This window comes from Peromyscus leucopus, chromosome 4 (assembly GCF_004664715.2).
Source record: "Peromyscus leucopus breed LL Stock chromosome 4, UCI_PerLeu_2.1, whole genome shotgun sequence".
NCBI classification, from domain to species: domain Eukaryota; kingdom Metazoa; phylum Chordata; class Mammalia; order Rodentia; family Cricetidae; genus Peromyscus; species Peromyscus leucopus.
In genome coordinates, this window is record NC_051066.1 from 131,703,817 (window position 1) to 131,724,729 (window position 20,913).

At 39.1% G+C, this 20,913-nt stretch overlaps 1 protein-coding gene and 1 pseudogene across 9 annotated transcripts in view; both read right to left on the reverse strand.

Annotated features, from left to right (window-relative positions):
- Ncoa6 (nuclear receptor coactivator 6) overlaps positions 1–20,913 on the reverse strand; it is an 89,334-nt gene that overhangs the window by 22,789 nt on the left and 45,632 nt on the right. For 6 of the 9 annotated variants that reach the window (XM_028888978.2, XM_028888976.2, XM_037205343.1 and 3 more), the window contains 5 exons: positions 15,355–15,483; positions 13,501–14,379; positions 11,326–11,472; positions 6,083–7,193; positions 3,057–3,178 (listed from right to left, as the gene is read on the reverse strand). In XM_028888978.2, the coding sequence (XP_028744811.1) occupies positions 3,057–3,178; positions 6,083–7,193; positions 11,326–11,472; positions 13,501–14,379; positions 15,355–15,483 (2,388 nt within the window). The remainder of the gene's footprint in view (positions 1–3,056; positions 3,179–6,082; positions 7,194–11,325; positions 11,473–13,500; positions 14,380–15,354; positions 15,484–20,913) is intronic. The other 3 variants (XM_028888981.2, XM_028888980.2, XM_028888982.2) reach the window with 3 other exon arrangements.
- LOC114706538 lies at positions 17,719–19,241 on the reverse strand (annotated as a pseudogene).

The following is a 20,913-nucleotide window of genomic DNA, read 5'->3' on the forward strand; positions in this document are numbered from 1 at the left end:
GGACAGCCCCTTATTATCTGACACAAGCAAGGGGGCACACTGCTTAAGGAAGCAAAAAGCAAAGCATTAAGAACATGAAGCCCCTTGGGGTTTAGGCTGCAAATGAAGCATTACTGTATTAAGACTGTGTTATGCACTATAAATGGTTGAATCTACAAGGTGAACATGAAAAGAAAAAAACTCTATCAACAGCAAATGGGTGGCTGCCCAGTATTTAGGTCTCATGTAGAAATAATCAGTATTTCATTGTGCATGGGAAATAAAATATTTAGAAATCACTTTCTTTTCATAGCAGAGGACTTGTTTTTCTCAAGACTTGGTTTTGATGAAAACAGCCTTTTTATTCCTTCAATATAAGTAAAAGACATAATTCTAGGATTGAGTTCTTTGAAATGGGATTTCAATTACTCTGGTTCATGGTCTCCTATGGACTATGCTGTATCCTCTGGGTTCCATCCTTTGGGGAAAGGTGAATGTACTGTATTGGCCCTAGGTTGCATCAGTTTAATAAACAGAGAACAATTATGTTGAAATAAAATGAAGTACTAAACTTTTTATGCATATTCATCTCTATTTACTTTTGTATATTGAAATCTTTATTTGGAAAAGTATTATCTATGAATCCACAATTGGAGAATAAATAAGCCAGGAGAACAGACCTTAGGAATAAAACATAATTTGAGGACAAAAACTTTGAGGAACAATGCCTTCCAGATCTGAAGAAGACAACCTCTATATGATTCCCTCTTTCGTAATGATTTACTTGAAATTTCTGAATAAAAACCATATACAATCAGCTTAAAGAGAAGGAAGATTCAAATTAAACCAAGAATAAAGGTGGTTCAGTGTAGGAAAGTGGGGATGTGATTCCATTATTATATTATATTATATTTATTTCACTGTTGCATGAAAAATAATTTGGAAGGTTTCCAGAAAGTGCAAGAACATGAATAACTGGCTCTGGCAGCTGGAAGAAATTCTGGGTCAAGATTTTCTCAGAGCGGCTACCAACGCTTTGGTTAGACTCTGTGCTCAACAGAGTTACTGTCTTCTGGAAAGATCTCCACGGTACCAACGAGCAGAGTCCAGTTCTGAAGTTGTTTTTATTTGTTTGTTTGTCTTTGTTTTTCGGTGACAGGGGGTCCCAAGTATCCCAGGATGGCCTTAAACTCATTATGTAGCTGAAGATGGTCTTGAATTGCTAACCTTCCTGCCTCCACCCTGCAAATGCTGGGAATATAGATAGGCCTGTGCCACCACACCTGGCTCAGTCTTGAAGATTTTCTTTAAAATCCTTTGTTTTGTTTTGTTTTGTTTTAGGCCCAAGTAACTTTTTGACATTTATAAATCTGGCATTCCAATAGGTCAAACACAACGGGTTCTTATATAGTCTGGGGTTCCTACATTAAGACAATTGTAATTTCTGAAAAAGTTTGTTTGGGTCAGGGCTATAAGACAGATACTTTTCATCTTTAAAGTGAGTTTATCAGACAGCACAGTAAATACCAAAGACAGTAATAGAGATGACACAGCAGCCTCTCAAAAGTCAGAGCTAAAGGCTTAAAGGGTCCAGAAGCTAGAGGAAACAGTCCCAGTGGGCTCAATGATAGGAAGACAGATTGGGGTCGAGAGGGAAAGCCAGGTATATACAATGTCTCATAACACAATCAATAACTACATTTATTAGTCAAGGGATACAAAGCCTTGAAGCCTTTAGGGGCCAGGCAGAAGTAAAGAAGAGAAGTTAGGCTGCATAAACCAGCAGGGTTCTGTGGACACTGCCCAACTGCAGAGCAATCGCTTATTTCTAAAGTCAATTAAACTCAGGTATTTGTTTAGACACCAATAGCAATTCAAATCCATTAAAGGCCAAATTCAGCCTGCAGGTTCCCAGTTTGCAGAAAAGAGGCAATAATGTTTGAAGTAATTCTGGAATCCACACAAGAATTAAGATATGCCTGAGGTAAGAAGGACCTACCTTCCTGCTCACAATGTCTTCTGAACATACTCACCAAGGACTAGGGACTACCTAGCTTCACTAGTGCTGCTGTGACTCACTAGTGACAACTATAGTATACTAAGCAATTTGTAATAAGGAACATCAAGTCTTGACATCATAATGAATGAACTTTTGAAATATATAAATTAAAGGTAGACTAAAGGTTAGCCCTAAAAATAGTATCACTTTTACTATGCCAAAAAGGAGGTGAAATTACTCAGGAGGAAGAAATAAAGCATTAACTCTTCCCCCCTTCGGTTTTTTGAGACAGGGTTTCTCTGTGTATCCCTGGCTGTCCTGGAACTTACTCTGTAGACCAGGCTGGCCCAATTAACTCTTTATATCCATAGGAGAGGGCTTGGGAAACTTTGACTGTCATTCTGGAATAAAGTTATAAGTCATTGTTTAGGCCAAGAAAAAACAGGTGTAGATATATTGTGGTATCTGGTTTTGGTTCCATTATACCTGAATGAATTTTAGATTTTCATAAACCTACGTCCTTCAACATTTTAAAGAAAACATTCTACAATCAAAGAAGGGGCTCCAATACTATTGGCACTGTTCATTATGAGCTACTAAGCTGACAGTGGTCACATGGGCATGCATTTTGTTACTTTTCATATCCTACTTATGTCTTAAAGAATCACAAGCCGTCATCTTGTTTTGAATCCTAGTAGTAGTTCTCTGCTTTGAGAAAGTCTATGGAAGAAAGAACTGCAGGCAAGCAGGATACAATGAAAAGTTCTCTATATTATTATATTTTATTCTGATGCCAACTAGAACTACCATGCTGACCAAAAAAAGCCCCTTTCCATTCAGTTTGATTTGCGGACTTCTAATGAAGCCAATTAAGCAGGTGTGCAAGTGTGAATTTACATGTATGTCTACAGAAGTTAAACTTGAAGGATTTACTTAAATATCAGTGCAGAGCTGACACATTCAACGTCTGAAGCAGACTAGTTAGCAGACAAAGCATTATCGCTTTCTTGAAGAGAAAGAAGCCTGGTAAAGTGTATATGCAATGCAAAGGATGTAATTTTAGATAGTATTTTATTACCTGGTGGCCGGTTTGAAAATTCTGGCAGTTTAGGGCCTGTGTTGTCCAAGTTGATTCCTTGTTCTCCAGGTAATGACTGTTGGTCAGCCTCCTCTAGACCAGCTGTACGATTATCTGGGGTGCTAAAAGATAAGTAGTACCAACCGAGTAAGTTGTATAAGAAACACATGAACCTACTCAATCTCTTCCCTCCTACAACTACAATATGTTTACATATCATTCTCATCATTATTTATATCTTTCTAGTGTGGACACTCAATATTGACATAAGAGTAAACTGGCCATCTCATTAAGCCTTAAAATTCACTTAATCCTAGCATTGTACTTACTGATTGTCTCCTTCTAATTCCTGATACAATGTTTTATATAATGACACACTCCTTAGGTGTTTTAAAGACTGATGCGGATTTTGAGCTACCACTATTTTGAAGTGCTATTCCTGAAAAACAAGTATTCAGTGTGGCTAGTAAATTAAAATCAGGTACCAATGACTCAACAATTATAAGGTAGAGATAGTATTGAGAGGAAAGGTGGAGACTACCACAACAAAGTTCCTTAACACTACTACAGAATAAAGACTGGAGACATAACCATTGGCCTTAGGATTCTTTTTGTAACTTATTAGTAGGAAAGTAAAAAAATGAAAACTTTCTTTTTTCCTACTAACATACATTTTTGTTTAGCTTTTTGAGACATTTCTCTGTGTAGCTCTGGCTGTCCTGGAAATTGCTCCATAGACCAGGCTGGCCTCAAACTCACAGATCCATCTGCCTCTGCCTCCCAAGTGCTGGGATTAAAGTTGTGCTCCACCACTGCCTGGCTTAACATGCACATTTTTGAGAAACCATGGTGCTTACATTCCTTATTTGGTGTGTTTCTTATTCCCAGTTGTACCTTTCTTTCCTACCATCGTTTCCCTTTGATCTGATTACAGTCATCCACTTTTAGATAGTATTTTGTCCCATTATACTCTATGTAGTTTTATAAACCACATACATTCCTTTTAAAGAAAAACACCAGCAGTAGCACAGGGCTGGAGAGATGGCTCAGAGGTCACGAGCACTGGCTGTTCTTCTAGAGGATCCAGGTTCAATTCCCAGTATACCCATGGTGGCAGCTCCCAACTGTGTCACTCCAGATTCAGGAAACAAGACACCCTTTTCTGGCCTCTTGTGGCACCAGATACACATGCATTTGTGCACAGACATACTCACAGCCAAACTACCCATACACATAAAAACTAGAGAGGGAAAAACCCCAAACTCCCTGCACATAACAGCTCCTAAAGCACAACCCAATCACTGTGCCACTTTGTTCCTTATATAACTACCTACTTACTTCAAAGCACAAACGAGGAGTCTGTGCTATCTTTCACTTAAAAAAAAAAAAAACAAATTTATAACTAAAAGAGAGAAAGAGAGAAAGGAAGGAAGGAAGGAAGGAAGGAAGGAAGGAAGGAAGGAAGGAAGGAAGGAAGGAAGGAAGGAAGGAAGGAAGGAAGTCCACCAAAATTCAGTTATCTGCCCCCTTGGTTATGGATGAGAAAACAAAAGCCCTAATTGTATAAAACAGGCTTCACAGTAAGCTAACAGCAGAACTGGAGGCAGGTTATCTTCCAATTCAGCCTGCTGTCTCTTCTTCCTAGGAACCCGGATGTTGTACAGGTACTTTTAAAAGTCTGAATGAACAGTTACGATCTCTCAGAAGGCTGGTGACATCAGCACAAAAGCATAATCATGGAAAATGAGTAACTGCAAGTTTACTTGCAGCCTATGTGAGGGAAACTATCACCAGAAAAACATTAATCAGACAGGCTGATAACAGTAGGAATTGAACTGAGGACCAGGACTAAGAAAATGAGGTAGTGTTTAAGTCTGAATTCACAAAAATATATGTTGTTAATATACAAGGATTGGCTTTTAATATTTAATAATCAAGAAGTAGCAGATACTATAGTAGGTTAAAACCAAAGAACATTGTAGGTTTGGATGAAGGAGCTGGCTTTATATTTAAGCTTATTTCAACAAAGCTCCCTTGTTTGAGTTTTCTGTTTCTGGTCTACATCCTCAGCCTTTCCCCCTTCTCTCCAAGGTCTCACTATGTAGCCCAAGCTAGCCTCCTATCTTAGCTTTTCTTCAGTATTGAGATGAAAACTTCAAGTCACCATACTTGGCCTAGCAATTTGTCAAAAACTGTTTTATGTTCATTAGTCTCTGTTAATAACGTCCCTGAACTCCAGCTTTATGATTAAAAGGCTGAAAATCCACCTCAAACAATATTCCTTCAAGAAACATTTAGTCAAAAGTCAGAAACATAACTGAGTATGTAGTTTTAGGGTATGAAATGTAGTTGTTAATTACCTTTCCTGTTGTATCTTATGAAAGAGCTCCTCTGGGGAACTTTTACTGAAAGGGAAACTGATTATAAAAGAACTATCTTTATCATTTAGAGTGGCACTGACATCTTTACAAAGCAAATTTACCTTAAAATAAACAAAAAGACAACGGGAAAGAGGACAGATGAAGACAAGATAAACTATGAACTGAGAATTGTACTATCCTAAATTTAGAGAAAAGGTTTCATGGAGCACAGGCTGACTTCAAATTTTTGGAGGATGGCCTTGAACCCTTGATTCTCCTGCTACCACATGCTGTTGGAGTTACAGGAGTCTACCACCACACCTGTTTTATGTCCAGACCTTGTGCATGGTGGATAGGCACTCTGCAGAGCCACATTTCCAGCCCTAATTTTAAATATGATTAAAGATTTCTTTTTTTTTTTTTTTTTTTTTTTTTTTTTTTGGTTTTTCGAGACAGGGTTTCTCTGTGTAGCTTTGCGCCTTTCCTGGAACTCACTTGGTAGCCCAGGCTGGCCTCGAACTCACAGAGATCCGCCTGGCTCTGCCTCCTGAGTGCTGGGATTAAAGGCGTGCGCCACCACCGCCCGGCATGATTAAAAATTTCTATTAACAAATGTCTACACAGAAGCAAATGAGCAATATTTGAGGTTAACTGATTATAACCTACTTTAGATCTTGCTGACAGTTTTTCTTTTTCCGAGGTGGCTTCTTCTTCTTCGGTTTATTTGCATTGGTATTATTTTGTTTATTGTTTACACCAAAATGGCCTGCAGAAATGTCACTTTGCAATAAGTTGACCAACAATGGGCTTGTTAATGTTACATCCTTATTGACTGGGAAGCCTGGATTTTGACCACAAGACATCTGGTTTCCATTGGGTGTACCACTGAATGGTGCATTGAAAGACATCGCATGGCCTGAGAAGTGGTTTCCTGAAGCACTGTTTCCCTGCATGGTCTGTACATGTGGGGCAACCATGTTGGCTTGTTGCATGCTAACATCAGGCATCATCTGAGACAAGTTGACATCACTGTTTGCTGTAGTAGCAGGATCACCATGCTGCTGGGCCATATGTGGGCTGGGCCCTGGTGGCCGCAGAACCTGCCCCTGAATCCCCATAACCTGAGATGGACTGTTGTTTACAGGCCCTTGCTGAGGCAGCATCTGTCCTGACATCTGTCCTGTAAATTGCACCATGTTTCCTTGCATGTTCGGAGTTGGTCCCCTCATTATCTGTGCTGGTCCCGGCATGACATTGGATTGGTTCTGAGTGTTAAATTGCTGCTTATTCCCCTGCATCTGATTGGTCATTATTTGCTCTATCATTGGGTTCTGCTGGAGCAAAACTTGCCCCTGAGGCCCCATCATCTGGTTATGTGGTGCCATCATTTGTTGGCCCTGCTGGGGAAGCATCTGCTTGGGTGGGGTCATCCTTTGGGGTGAAGGCCCAAGATTTTGGTTCTGAGGGTTCACCATCATCTGGCTCTGTGGCATAAGCTGGGCCCTTGAAAGGATCATAGAGTTTTGAGGGTTCAAAGTTCCTTGTTGCTGGACCATTTGGCCCTGAGAGGGTACAATCTGTTGGTGCATGCCCATCAGCTGAGATGGTGGGCCCTGCTGTGGCTGGCCTTGCATGTTGCCCAGGGTCACCTGAGGAACTCCAGAGCTACCAGCCTGCTGGTTGTTTATGTTGCCATGAATTCCCATGAGGCTGGGTTGCATCATGTTTGGTGGCCCATGAGACATCGGGTTTTGAGGAGGACCAGCTCCTTGACCACCTTAAGAAATAAAAACCAAGAATGAAAAATTATCATATTATTAAGATACTCAAATTACCTTGAAAGACACTCATCATCCATGTACCTAATAACCAACATAAATGTGTTTGACACTCTTTCTGTGAGTATTTTAGACTCTGGAGGTATGATATAGAATGGGGTAACTGCTTTTATTTTCCATGATCATACGGCAGGAGAAACATATCTTTACTCTTATATAGTAACTTAAAGATAACATTAAAAAATAAAGTTTACTTTCAGATTAAATGAAGCATTACCACTGTTATAACAAAGCTTAACTATCTTATTGTGAATAAAAATTAACAAAAAATACCATGGGCTAGAAAATGAGCTTTATTATGACTAAGTGAGGGAAACAAAGAATGTACCAATGTCCTCTAGAAAAAATTCAGAAATACTATAAAGATATTTTAAAAAATGCTTCTTGGTAAAGTAATTGTGCCTTTCAAAAACTCTGTGTGTGAAATCTGGATGATGCACTTTAAAGAAGATAATATACAATATTTCATAAGAAGAGGGTTCCTCTGAAGTAACCTAAAAACGACAAACTTCTGATGTGGAAGCTGTGAACAGGAGGATCCTAAAAGTTTAGTGATCCTACTCTGTGGCAGTCCCTCATGGACCACAGGGGACATGCTCTAAGTCCTCTTTAAACCAAAGGTACTGTCTTGGCCTGCTGCATTGTTTGTTGTTGGGTCCTTGGAATTTTCCTATAGCTACCTGCTTTATTCCCAAATCTCACTGTGGTGCTGGAGACTACCTAGCATGTATTCTATTACACTCCCAATCTACCCAACCTGATTCACTGAGTAACCCTCCAGCTTACTGTTTGTTCTGTTGAGATGGAACCTCACTATACAGCAGGCTGCTCTGAAACAATGTGATCCACCCTGCCTTTATCTGCATTACTGTGTTTGGCTTTAAAAAATCTCAGCTGGGCATAGTGGCTCATGCCTGTAATCCTAGCACCTGGAAGACTGAAGTCAGAACTGCCATAAGTTCAAGGCTAGCCTGGGTTACATAGTGAGATCTTATCTCAAAACACCAAAAAAAAAAAAAAAAAAAAAAACCAATGAACCTAAGATATCTTAACTGCTGGGCAATAACTGTATTACTGTGCTATATATCCGTTGAGCTCATGCAATTTAGTTTATCCTTGTCATTTTTGTTCTATGTATGTACGTGTGCACAGCAGCTATAGGTAGGTAGCTGTCACACTCATTCAGCTTTTATGTGGGTTCTTGGGATTCAAAGTGTGGTTCTCATGCTTCTACAGCAAGCTCTTTACCAAATGAATTATGCCCTATCTCTGTTACTTATTTATCTATTTATTTGTCTATCTATCTATCTACCTACCTATCTATCTAACTTTAAATAGGCACTATTAAGTGGCAATCTATTTGTCTGTCTGTCTGTCTGTCTATCTATCTATCTATCTATCTATCTATCTATCTATCTATCTTTAAATAGGCACTATTAAGTGGCAATCTATTTATTTGTCTGTCTATCTATCTATCTATCTATCTATCTATCTATCTATCTATCTATCTATCTATCTATCTAACTTTAAATAGGCACTATTAAGTGGCAATCTATTTATTTGTCTGTCTATCTATCTATCTATCTATCTATCTATCTATCTATCTATCTATCTAACTTTAATAGGCACTAGTAAGTGGCAATCTAATGAAGTTACAAAGCCAGTCCACACTCTAGCTTGAGGGGTAAGCATAAACTGCCCATTCACTGTATCACAATTTCTCCTGAATTTCAGAAGGCTTTCTTTCTTTCTTTCTTTCTTTCTTTTTTTTTTGTTTTTTTTTTTTTTGTTTTTCGAGACAGGGTTTCTCTGTGTAGCTTTGCGCCTTTTCCTGAAACTCACTTGGTAGTCCAGGCTGGCCTCGAACTCACAGAGATCCGCCTGGCTCTGCCTCCCGAGTACTGGGATTAAAGGTGTGCACCACCACCGCCCAGCTCAGGAAGGCTTTCTAATCCAGCCTCATAAATTCAAACTTGAACTTCACAACCATTGTATATGTCATATGCAAGTATATAGTTATCCAAGCAATAATTATTTATTGAGTACTTTCAGTGCTGATTTAGTATCAATAAACAGGATAGGTAAGACCTTCGCTTCTTTAGAGCATAGTTAGCAAGAGACAAAATATAAAAAGACAACTTTTCAGTAAATAATAAAAGTTAACACAAAAATATAACAGGGTAATAAACTAGAAAATGGCAGAAAAGAGGATGCTGCTTTAGTCAGACTCAATGGAGAAACCAAAACAACAGGGAAATATGAAAGTCTTCATTTAAAAAGATAATAGCTGTGCCAGGGTGGAAGAATTATAAATTTAAAAAAAAAATTCACTTTGATTCTATGTGTATGGGTGTTTTGCATATATATATATATATATATATATATATATATATATATATATATATATATATATATGCACATCTATGCTTGGTGCCTCACAGGCCAGAAGAGGAATTCAGATTCCCTGGCATTGGAGTGAGCTACCATTCAGATGCTGGGAAGCAAACCCTGGTCCTCTAGAAGAGCACCCAGTACTCTTAACCACTGAACCATTTCTCTGGCCCTAAGACTTATAAATTTTATACATTTTAAAATCTCCTATAAAACATTAACTTACATAACTCAGAAATGCAGTTTTATATTAGCAGATAGTAAAAATCAAATAGTTTGTTCTACTCTTCTCTCATCTTTCAGGGGACAATAAGAACTTTTTACTTATCAAGTCAAAATTTTTCTCATTCTTTCTTTTTTGAGACAGGAACTCTCTATGGAGTCCTGGCTGTTCTGGAACTATGTTGGCTAGGCTGGCCTTGAACTCAGAGATCCTCCCACCTTTGCCTCCCAAGTGCTAAAATTAAAGGCATGTGCCACCATGCCCAGTCTCATTCTTTTAAAAAACTTTAAAAATTTTTATTTAGTGTGTATCTGTGTAAATGCATGCCACATGTGTATGAGTGCCCATGGAGCCAGAGGAGAGTATCAGATCTCTTGAAGCCAGAAGTGAAGGAGGTTGTGAGTCACTGATATAGATACTGAGAACTAAATGTAGGTTCTCTGGGAGTAGAAAGCCTTTTTAAACACTGAGTCATCACTCTAGCCCCTCATTCTTTTTTATTCCTTAAAAAATTAAATTTTTATCTATCTATTTATTATTATTATTATTGTATGTGTGTATAGGCATATATATGTCCATTGGCTAGGAAGGCCAGAATAAGCACTTTAACCTGCTGAGACATCTTGCAGGCCCTAGAATTTTTCTCATTCTTGAAGCAGTTTACAATGAAAGTTGGAGTTCAAAAAAATTTAAGCTAACTTAGTCCAAACTACTTCAATGAGAAACAGCAAAAAATTACTTAGTTCCTAAGCAACCAGAAGAAACCCAGAAACGTGAAAATTGGGCTTACAAAACTGCTTCAAGGTGTACTTATTAGCCAATCCACTTTATGTTATTTCCTCTCCAAACTTTCTTTTATATATTATACTACTGGTACTGATTGAACTGGAAAAGTGCCACACTGCTTACCAGAATTTAGATATTCTTCATAAATGAAGCTAATATGTACTATCCAGAGATTTTAAAAGTTGCAGATGTTCAAACATGCCACATACCCATGTAACTGTGAATTTATGGTTTCTTTTCCCAGAAATGCCTTTTGCCTGAGCAAGTTCTAATCCAAGCAAGGATCAGCAAATCAGGCCTATGGTTGGTTTGAAAACAGGCAAGGATTTGGAACACTGTTGTCCTCACTGAGTAGAGTTGAATAGTTGCAATACAGACTAAATGACCTAAGCTATTTACCATTTAGTCCTTTATAGAAAGAAAAGGAAGTGTGTATTTGTGCGCACACGTGTGTTCATGCATGTGTATGACTCCTGCTCTAACTGGTTTCATTTCTTTCCTAAGGTGTTTCCTGGTTCTTGAAAAAAAAAAAAAACTTATCTTCCATATTTCCCAGAGATTATCTATATGTGAGAAATTAAAGGACTTGTTCATTTGTATATGTCTATTGTCTATCAAGGCATTTACCACATGCTCAATAAATGTGGCTAATTAAATCCAAGTAAACAAACCTGCATGCTGGACATTTTGATTTGCTTGCAGTTGAAGGGCTCCTGAATTCCCAGGGGTGGTTGCTGTAGTGGAAGGCACCTGACCTTGCATAAAGTTCGGATTGGCCTGTCCTGCTGAGAAGCCAGGTGGGAGGCGTTTAGGCATTCCTTAATAGAAAACAATGAGTAAGGCAGTTACCTAGCAAATTTATACTCTTGCTGAGATATGGAATGAATAAGGAAGGATGAGCTGCATGAAGTTTCCACTGGCTTAGCTCTTTCTGTCACACTGGTAGGATCTTTAATAATAAGGTTGGGAAAGATGGTTAAAAAAATCAATACAATCCCTTACATGAGCATTGTCAAAATGAAAAAGAAATACTAAAAAATTTACACTTAAAACATGCCAAGGAAAAGATGGCAATCTGCTCCCTACATGTAATCTGAGGCCATCCCATAGCAAGGTTTGTGGGCTCACTTTCCTCTGTAATACAATGGACTCCCAATATTTATATACTGTAACACAGGCACCAAAGGAATATGCTGAATTCTCTCATGTTCAAACAAATTGATATGAAATACTATAAAAGAAAGAGTTGGGTCCTGATTAAGGATAGATGGGTGATATTTTTTTTCCCTTTGAGAGAAATGGATGACAATCTTTGCAGAAAAATCCCCCTCCCCCACCAGTGTTGTGCTTATCTCTTTGGAAGAGACAAGAATTCACAGGAGCTTCAAAGTGAGGCTGTATTAAACTTATGCCTTTCTCTTATAAGGTTTGCAGTGATTCTGATAGCTTTGGTACCAAAAATCATGCTCTAATGTAATCTTACTCAAGTTTACAACCTTTAGGAAGGCCTAATTTCAGAAAACAAGTTTGCAGTAAAGAGAATCTCAGATCCACTCATGTGCATACCACAGGTCTTGATGTGGTGAGACCACCTAGGCAAGCATATCAACTGCTCTTTCATAGAGCAACAATACCTAAAAAGCTCTCTTAAAATTTATTAGGGCCAAATTTTCAACGCCCTGAAAAACTCTGTGTAGACAAATATACATTTGTCCTTCTGTTAGCAGCAACAAGTCCCCATTTTCATGCTTTTGTTGTAATTAAATCAGTAATCATCTCTGCAGAAGGGACTACCCAGATTCCACTGATCTAGGGCTAGATGCCCGGAATAGTGAAGTTTGGAGCAGAAACATTCTTACATTCCTAAAAGTGTTTTAGAATTAAAATATTAGAGCCTGTATTTCAGCAAAATCAAGTATAAGAGAGTGAAAGGACTGATGAGCGACTTAATTTTACCAGGAACCATGGAAGCATGCCTTTGTTATGCTGCATTGAAGATGCAAGGGTTTTTTCTGGGTAGGCAATGGGTGTCTTTTGGTGGAGGATATTCTTATCAAATGAGTTTTACTGACACTCTCTATGCCTTACTGAAAAGCTCCAAGCACAGTCATGTGCACTAGATCAATGATTAATAAGAATAAATAATAAACATGGAGATGAATAAGTTTTACTGTAATCGTTTTACCTCTCACACATTAAGCTCCATTGCTTTTTCTTCATACAAGAGGCACCTTACAAAATAAATAAATAAATCTCCTTTAGGTATAACTAGTGGAATTCCCTCTCTAAGGAGTAGGCATTGGCATTATAAAACTATAAAAGTAATGATTTTTGAACTTAGTCCCCTTTAATACTTTAATCAAACTTAACAAATACCATGCTTACTATTTTACTAACTAGGATTATCAAAATTGGTAAGTAGAAGGGTATTTTCCCCAATAAAACCTTGTACTTATCTTTTCATTTTTGTTCAACTGTATAATCTTAATCCTTCAACAAATGAGAAGTTTAAATTATTAATAAAATACATGTTTGGTCTGGACATTTTAATTTACCAGTACAAGATTAAGCAAAAATAGTTTGAAACAAAGCAAAAATCTCTATTTTGAATTTCACCTGCATTTTTATCCAGAGAGCTAGCTTATATTTAACCAGTAAGATGTTACATGGTAATCAACATAAAAATACATCAAGTTAATAACTAAGTATCAAGTGTCATCACCATATCACAAAAACCAAACAATTACATCCTTATTTCACTCCCACCATTAACACTAAAACCTGACATTCTACTCAAGTCTATCTCCAGCAAATTTACCAACACAAGCAGCTTTAGTGTTCCTCACCTCCTAGGCCTGGGTGTAAACTCTGTGGCCCCTGGTTTGGTGGCTGATGCTGCATCACCATGAAGTTAGGTGGCACATTTCCCTGTTGAACCATGGGACTCCGACCTGGAGAGCTGACAGGCTGCTGAAATCCCTGGGGAAGTGGGTTATTTTGAGGTGGCCTTGGTCCCATTTGCTGTTGAGTTTGGTTAACCGTTGGGGAGGATGCAGGGGATCCCTGCTGGAAGGAGGAGGGTGAGGAGGCAGGAGACTTGTTGGTGAGGTGGGGTTGTTGCAGGGGGGTTGGGACCCTGGAGGGCCCTCCCTGCAAACTCTTCATCTGAGGAGCTGTGAACTGGCCTGGGTTGCTCATTTGAGGAAAGTTTGTATGGGCTTGTGAGGCTTGCTGGCTGCCAAAGGGATAAGGAGGGGGAGGGTGAGAAGGTGTCTGTACCGTGGCTAAGGAAGGTCTTGCCTGAAGTTGTTGTTGCATTGGGCTAGGCAAGGGAGCCTTCTTCCACCCTTGATTTGCAGTCATTGTGCCCAAAGAGCCCTGGGCTGGCGGAGGCTGTAGGGCTCCAGAAGGCAACTGGTTCCAGCCTGGAGGAACAGGCACCTGAGTTGGAGCAGTAAACTGTGGACGAATCCCCTGTGGCTGTTGCTGCTGATGTTGCTGTGGAGGTCTTGTCTGCAACTGCTGCTGCTGCTGCTGCTGTTGTTGTTGTTGTTGCTGCTGCTGCTGCTGTTGCTGCTGCTGTTGCTGCAGCTGGGGAAAATTAGCTGGATTCATTTGCCTATTCACAGGAACAGGCTGCATTGGGTGATGGGCTGGAGGTAAAGATCCTGAGGGATGACTCTGTTGCTGTATATGGAGTCCAGAGAGAAGTGGATCCATTGCATCTGTTTAAAGATAGTGAACAATAATTAACCTATTACAACCCACATCATAGCACACTGGCGTGGATTTGCTGGTACCACTGATATTACCATGTTCTTGACTGAGTATGTTCTAAGAACAAACAGCATACCAACAGATATAAAGATGAATCCTGCCTTAAAGACAGCTTGTGGTTCAGTGGTGGTGAGACGCACCAAACTTAAAACAGACAACACGATTTTCAAAATTGTATTCTGGGCAATTAATGTTAAAGGAAAACAAAATAAAATAGTCAACTAGGTTTGGGAAATGCTAGACCTGATGATTTCAAACAACTTTCTTCTTTACTGTAGGAAGCTTAGTGCTGCTAACATGTTAACTTATGAAACATTTACCAAATTTGTATGACTTCAAAATTCTGTCACGATATATCTTAGAGAACTAAAAGGTATATGTGGTGGTTTGAATGAAAACGGCCCTCAAGGCTCAAAGGGAGTGGCACAATTAGGGATGTGGCCTTGTTGGTGGAAGGGTGTCACTGGGGGTGGGCTTTGAGGTTTCAAGTGCTCAAGCCAGGTCCAGTGTCACTCTCTCTTCCTGCTGCCTGCTGATTCAGATGTAGAACTCTCAGCTACTTCTCTAGCACCCTGTCTACCTGCCATGATGACAGTGGACTAAACCTCTGAACCTGTAAGCAAGCCCCAATTAAATGCCTTCCTTTATAGCAATTGCTTTGGTCATGGTGTCTCTTCAGAGCAATAGGAATCCTAAATAAGAATGTACTTTTTGTGAATATTGGGGCACAGATGATAAGAAAATAGTACATTCTGAGAAGAAATGTTGACATTTAGCTGTGAAAATTCATAGTAGATTTTGTAAAGAAGGTAAACACTAGAACTAAGTGGTTAGAAATTTAGCATCAGTGACTAAATCTCAATGATATCTGTAAGTAGTTCCAGCCTCTTTAAATCCCAATGAGTGTAAGTGGAAGTCACTACCTGAATGAGAAGCAGGGCGAGGAGTCCTGGGCTGCAGTTCTGGATTGGGGCCTGGTGCCATCATGGAAGATGACATGTTCCCACCCTGGGGCATCATAACTGTGGCAGGGCTCGTCATCCTTATTAATCCTAGAAGAAAAAAAAAGTATCTACGTATGTTGGCATATTGTGTGTGTGTGTGTGTGTGTGTGTGTGTGTGTGTGTGTGTGTGTGTGTGTGTGGTGTTTGCTTTTTGAGATGAGATCTTACTCTAATGACCACACTGGTCTGCAACTCATGGTAATTGCTTCTGGAAGGGCTGAGATTACAGGTGAGCCACCACACTCAGCTTACACTTTTTATTTTTGGTGACATATTTTAGAAATTCTGAAAGTTATAAAAAACTTTCTTTTAATGACTTTTTAGATTTTAAAATTTTATGTCTATGAATGTTTTGCCTACATGTATATGTGTGTGCACCACACATATGCCTGGTATTTGCCTGCATGTACACGTGTGTGCACTACATACATGCCTGATGTTTGTGGAGACCAGAAGAGGTGTTGGATCTCCTGGAACTAGAGTTATAGATGGTTGTAAGACAGGGTCTCATTCTATAGCTTTGGCTGGCCTAGAACTTGCTTTATAGACCAGGCTGGCCTCAAACTCAATAGAGATCCACCTGCTTGCCTTCTAAGTGCTAGGATTAAAGGCATGCACCTCATCTAGCCCTTTTTCTCAATTCTTAAGTCAAACTCTTAGATCATTAATTTTCCATTGATGTTCACCACTGATACCTGAGAGCTTTCCTTCCAACTTCTTTAATGGACATATTTCACAAAATTTGATTGATACATAATATTCCCACCCTAAAATTCTAAACACTTCTCAATTTCCATCTGATTATCCTTTAAAATCATAAGGCATTTAGAATATATTTCTAAATTTTAAAAAACATGGGGTATTTTGGTTATATATTATTTATTTATTTTGCCAGTCACTTAAGTACACTATAGCTAGACATAGAATCTATAGGATATTTAACGTTCCATAGTATTTACTAAAACTTGCTTTTAAAAACATTCATAGTCAACTCATATAAATACTCCATTTATTCTTGAAAAGATTAAGAACTCTGGAATTAGGATTACATATTTTCTATACATATTCATTCACATAAAGCCTTTTTTTTTTTTTTTTTTTTTTTTTGGTTTTTTGAGACAGGGTTTCTCTGTGTAGCTTTGTGCCTTTCCTGGAACTCACTTGGTAGCCCAGGCTGGCCTCGAACTCACAGAGATCTGCCTGCCTCTGCCTGGGATTAAAGGCATGCGCCGCCACCGCCACCGCCACCGCCACCGCCACCGCCACCACCACCCGGCCTTTTTTTTTTTTTTTTTTTTTGAGATAATCTATGTTGCAATGACTGACAGGCCTCACAGAGATCCACCTACTTCCTAAGAACTGAAATTAAAGGTGTATGCCACCAGGCCTGGCTCATTATATAAAACTTTCATCATGTCATTCAAACTTTCTTTATACTTATTGTTTTTTATAAGTTTGATTCATCAATTACTAATGGATGTTAAAATCTCCAAGACTTGGCATCTCAGTGTTATTTTTATATATTCAGAGGCTAGGTTATTAGGTATGCAAAAATTTAGCAATTGCTTTTGATGATTTTTTTTCTGTTATATAGAGTGGACTTTTTCATTCGCATGATTATCTTTTATTATTGTTACTTGTGGTACGAGGGATGGAACTCAACTCTACATATGCTAGACAAGCACTCTAGTACCAAGCTACATGTGTAACTCTTTTACATTTTGTGACAGAGTATAAACTGCTCCAGCATGTTTTCAATTTGGTATGTAGTCCACCTAGGCCTTGAGCTTAAGGTCCTCCTAAGCAGGTACTATACAGGCAGAATGACAGGCAAATACCACCATGCCCAGATTGTTTGTGTACACACACACACACACACACACACACACACACACACACACACACACACACTTTGTCTTCTTTTCTTTTTTGAGACAGGGTCTCATTATGTATTCCTTGCTGTCCTGGAACTTGCTTTGTAGACCAGGCTAACTTCAAAGTCATAGAGACGCACCTGCCTGCCTCAGCTTCCCCAGTGCAAGAATTAAAGGCATGTACCACCATGTACAGTTTTATCCTTTTCATCTTAGCATCTGTCTTGTCTGATTAAAAAAAAAATTATCGCCGGGCGGTGGTGGCGCACGCCTTTAATCCCAGCACTCGGGAGGCAGAGGCAGGCGGATCTCTGTGAGTTCGAGGCCAGCCTGGGCTACCAAGTGAGTTCCAGGAAAGGCGCAAAGCTACATAGAGAAACCCTGTCTCGAAAAACCAAAAAAAAAAAAAAAAATTATCCTTTTTCTTGTTAGTATTTACCTGGCTTAATCTTATTTTGGACTTAGAATTTTATGTGTTCTTATATTTTCTACAGTTTTCCAAACAGTACAGACTAAATCTGAGATTATTATTCTAAGTAATACTTCCATATTATTAGTGTTCCCAATCTAGTTACCCTTACTGTCAGCTTCTGCCTGGTATATTCTGATTTATCATTCATTCTATGGCTTATATTTACATTACTTTTCTCCCTATGCTATACTGTCCTATTTTCCCTAAATTTTACTGGATTTTTTTCATCATACCTTTCCTTTCTACCAATCTAAACAACATCTGATCATCATTACTATTAAGCAGTCTTGCATAGGTTTTCCAATCAGGAGCTCACCGTTTCTTCTTAGACCTTATTTCTTCCATGTTAGATTCAACTTTCTTCTTCCTAAAGTACATCCTTTAGCAGTTCAATTAGCAAAGGTGTGTTAAAGACAGATAAATGGTTTGTTTCGTTTTGTTTTGTTTTTTGCCAAAGGACAAACTTTATTGGGCTCATGAGCCAAACTTTCTCTTACAGTTTTGGTTCCATGCAACCACCCAGTCCAGCAGGAGCAAGACCCACTTTGCACCCAGCAGGGGGCATCTCTTCAGATATTGGAGGGTTTGCCAATGTGTTGGTGGCTACAACCTCCAAAGGGATGCTCCAAAGGACTTATGGCTGCACCCCATATACACGGCCAGCAGTTCTTTGCCTTTTACTTATGGTATGCACAGCTTGCCTTTAAAGATAGGTTTGTCAATTCTATCTCCACTGGCCACCACACCAACAACAGCTTTGTTGGTCTCGAAAATGACCTTTTTGGACCCTGAAGGCAAGTTCACTTGGGTCCTGGTTTCAGGGTTGTAGGGGATAACTGTTATATAGTTCCCAGGAGCTAGTGCCAGCTTGCCTGTTCCCAGGCTTCTCCAGAAAACACACAATAGTACTCTCAGGCATGGTGCCCACAGGCAAAACATTGCCAATATTGAGGTGGACCTTCTTGTCACAATACAGGCTGCCTGGTGTGGATGCCCTCTGCAGCGATGCTTTTTCCATCAGTAGTGATCACGAAAGACAACTTTCACAAGAGGAGTGCTGTGGACAAGGTCATGTATGATCTTTGTGGTGCCCTTAATAGAGCCGTACTGCTCAGCAAAGTCCACAGTGTGCAAGCATGAGGCACAAGGAAACAGGGCCTTTCCTCTGCCCTCTGTCTTCAGCCCATGGCAGCAGGGCTGCGGGCAAGCACAGCTGGCAATGCTCTTGTCTCTTTGAAAATGTTTTGTTCTACTTCTCTCAACAGCACAACTAGGTTCAGAATTCTAGGCTCTAATGATTTCCTTAGCATTTTGGAAATACTCTATTCTAAGATTCTGGCTTCCAATGTTCCAGTTGAGAAACCAGCTGTGAATCTGACAGTCTTTCCTTTGTAAGCAATGGCACTTTTCCAGTGTGTGTGCATGGAGGAGGGGGGTACCTTTACCATTCTGTTTTCCATGTTCTATGTTTGCAGTATGGTTTAGATGTGAATTTATCTGTGATGCTCAACATTTCTGGTCTTCTGATATGAAGGAATTGTGTCATTTTGAAAAATCAGTTCTGGAAATTTTTCAGTATTCTTTAATGCTTGTCCCTCAGTTTCTTCATCTTCTGGAACTCTTTAACATGGTAAACTTTCTCATTTTATCCTTCAAGTCTCTTGACTGCTTTCATATTTCCATTATTTCTCTCTCCTGTATTCTGGGTGATTTCTTCAAATTCTCCTTCAAGTCCAGCTATTTCTTTTTTTTTTTTTTTTTCAAAGATTTATGTATGTATGTATGTATGTATGTATGTATGTATGTATTATGTATACAGGAGAGGGTGCCAGCTCTCATTACAGATGGTTGTGAGCCACCATGTAGGTGCTGGGAATTGAACTCAGGACCTCTGGAAGAACAGTTGGTGCTCTTAACCTCTGAGCCATCTCTCCAGCCCAAGTCCAGCTATTTCTAATTTGCTGACTAAATCATTCATTTGCTACCTTTAAATTTTGTACAAGTTCGGTTCCCCTTCCAAACATATTTATACTGTTAATTTTTTTGTTTTTCACCCAAGACAGGGTTTCTCTGTGTAACAGTCCTGGTTGTCTTGGAACTTGCTTTGTAGATCAGGCTGGCATAGAACTCATAGAGATTAGCCTGCCTCTGCCTCCTAAGTGCTGGGAGTAAAGGTGTGCACCACCACCACATGGCCTATTAATATCTTTTTTATTATCGTTTTCATAATTTTAAACATGCTGATATTCCTATTACCTAAAATTTCAAAAAATGGAAGTTTAACCCTAAAATTCATTAATTTAGCACACACTTGTTTATTATAATAAGTTTTAACTGAGAGTCCATAATGGCCTGGGCTGAGAATGTGCTCCTCCATAGCATCAGTGGTTTACCAGTCTAGAACCACTTAATATTAATGACAGGTTAGCTGTTCCAGGCCATTTTATTAACATACGTTCAACATGCAAATGATTAGAGAAGACATTCCCCAAACCACCATCCTCCAAAGAGAGTCCATGTCAAGAAAGGCAAATATCCATGTACTCCCTGTGTCAAAGGTAACTAACGTTTTTAGAATCTACCTTTCACTGAAAAATCTGTCCTCATGAAGGATTTTGAATTCTGACTGCATTCTTCATGCAGCCTTCCTGGCAACCTAAGTCACTTGGCTCTTCAGACTCTCCACCATTTTTTATGCTGTCTCCCTTCTTTCTTCCCCCCTTTAAAGATATGGTCTTAATATGTAACGCAGACAAGTCCTGACATGGTCCTGACTGTTGAGATTATAAAGTCTTGTGCTTCGACACCAATTGTTCATCGCTATTTAAATTTTCATTTTTAACTGATTGTTCTCTGAGTTCACTTGCTTGCTTAAAATCTCAGCTATGCATTACATGTTGTACCTTATGTAGAACTTTTAGGAGTTTTCTAGTTAGAAAACACAACCAGATAAAGAGTTATCTGTTAAAACTAGATCTACTTCTGTGGAATCCCACATTTTCAAAGATAGCAATTAGAATACTCTCATGACTGGAGGAATCAGATGAGGATATGGGATTTGGTCTCTTTGACTAATCCCCTCAAAACAACCAACTCAGCCAGCTTAATTTGAGAAACATGGAAATAAATAAA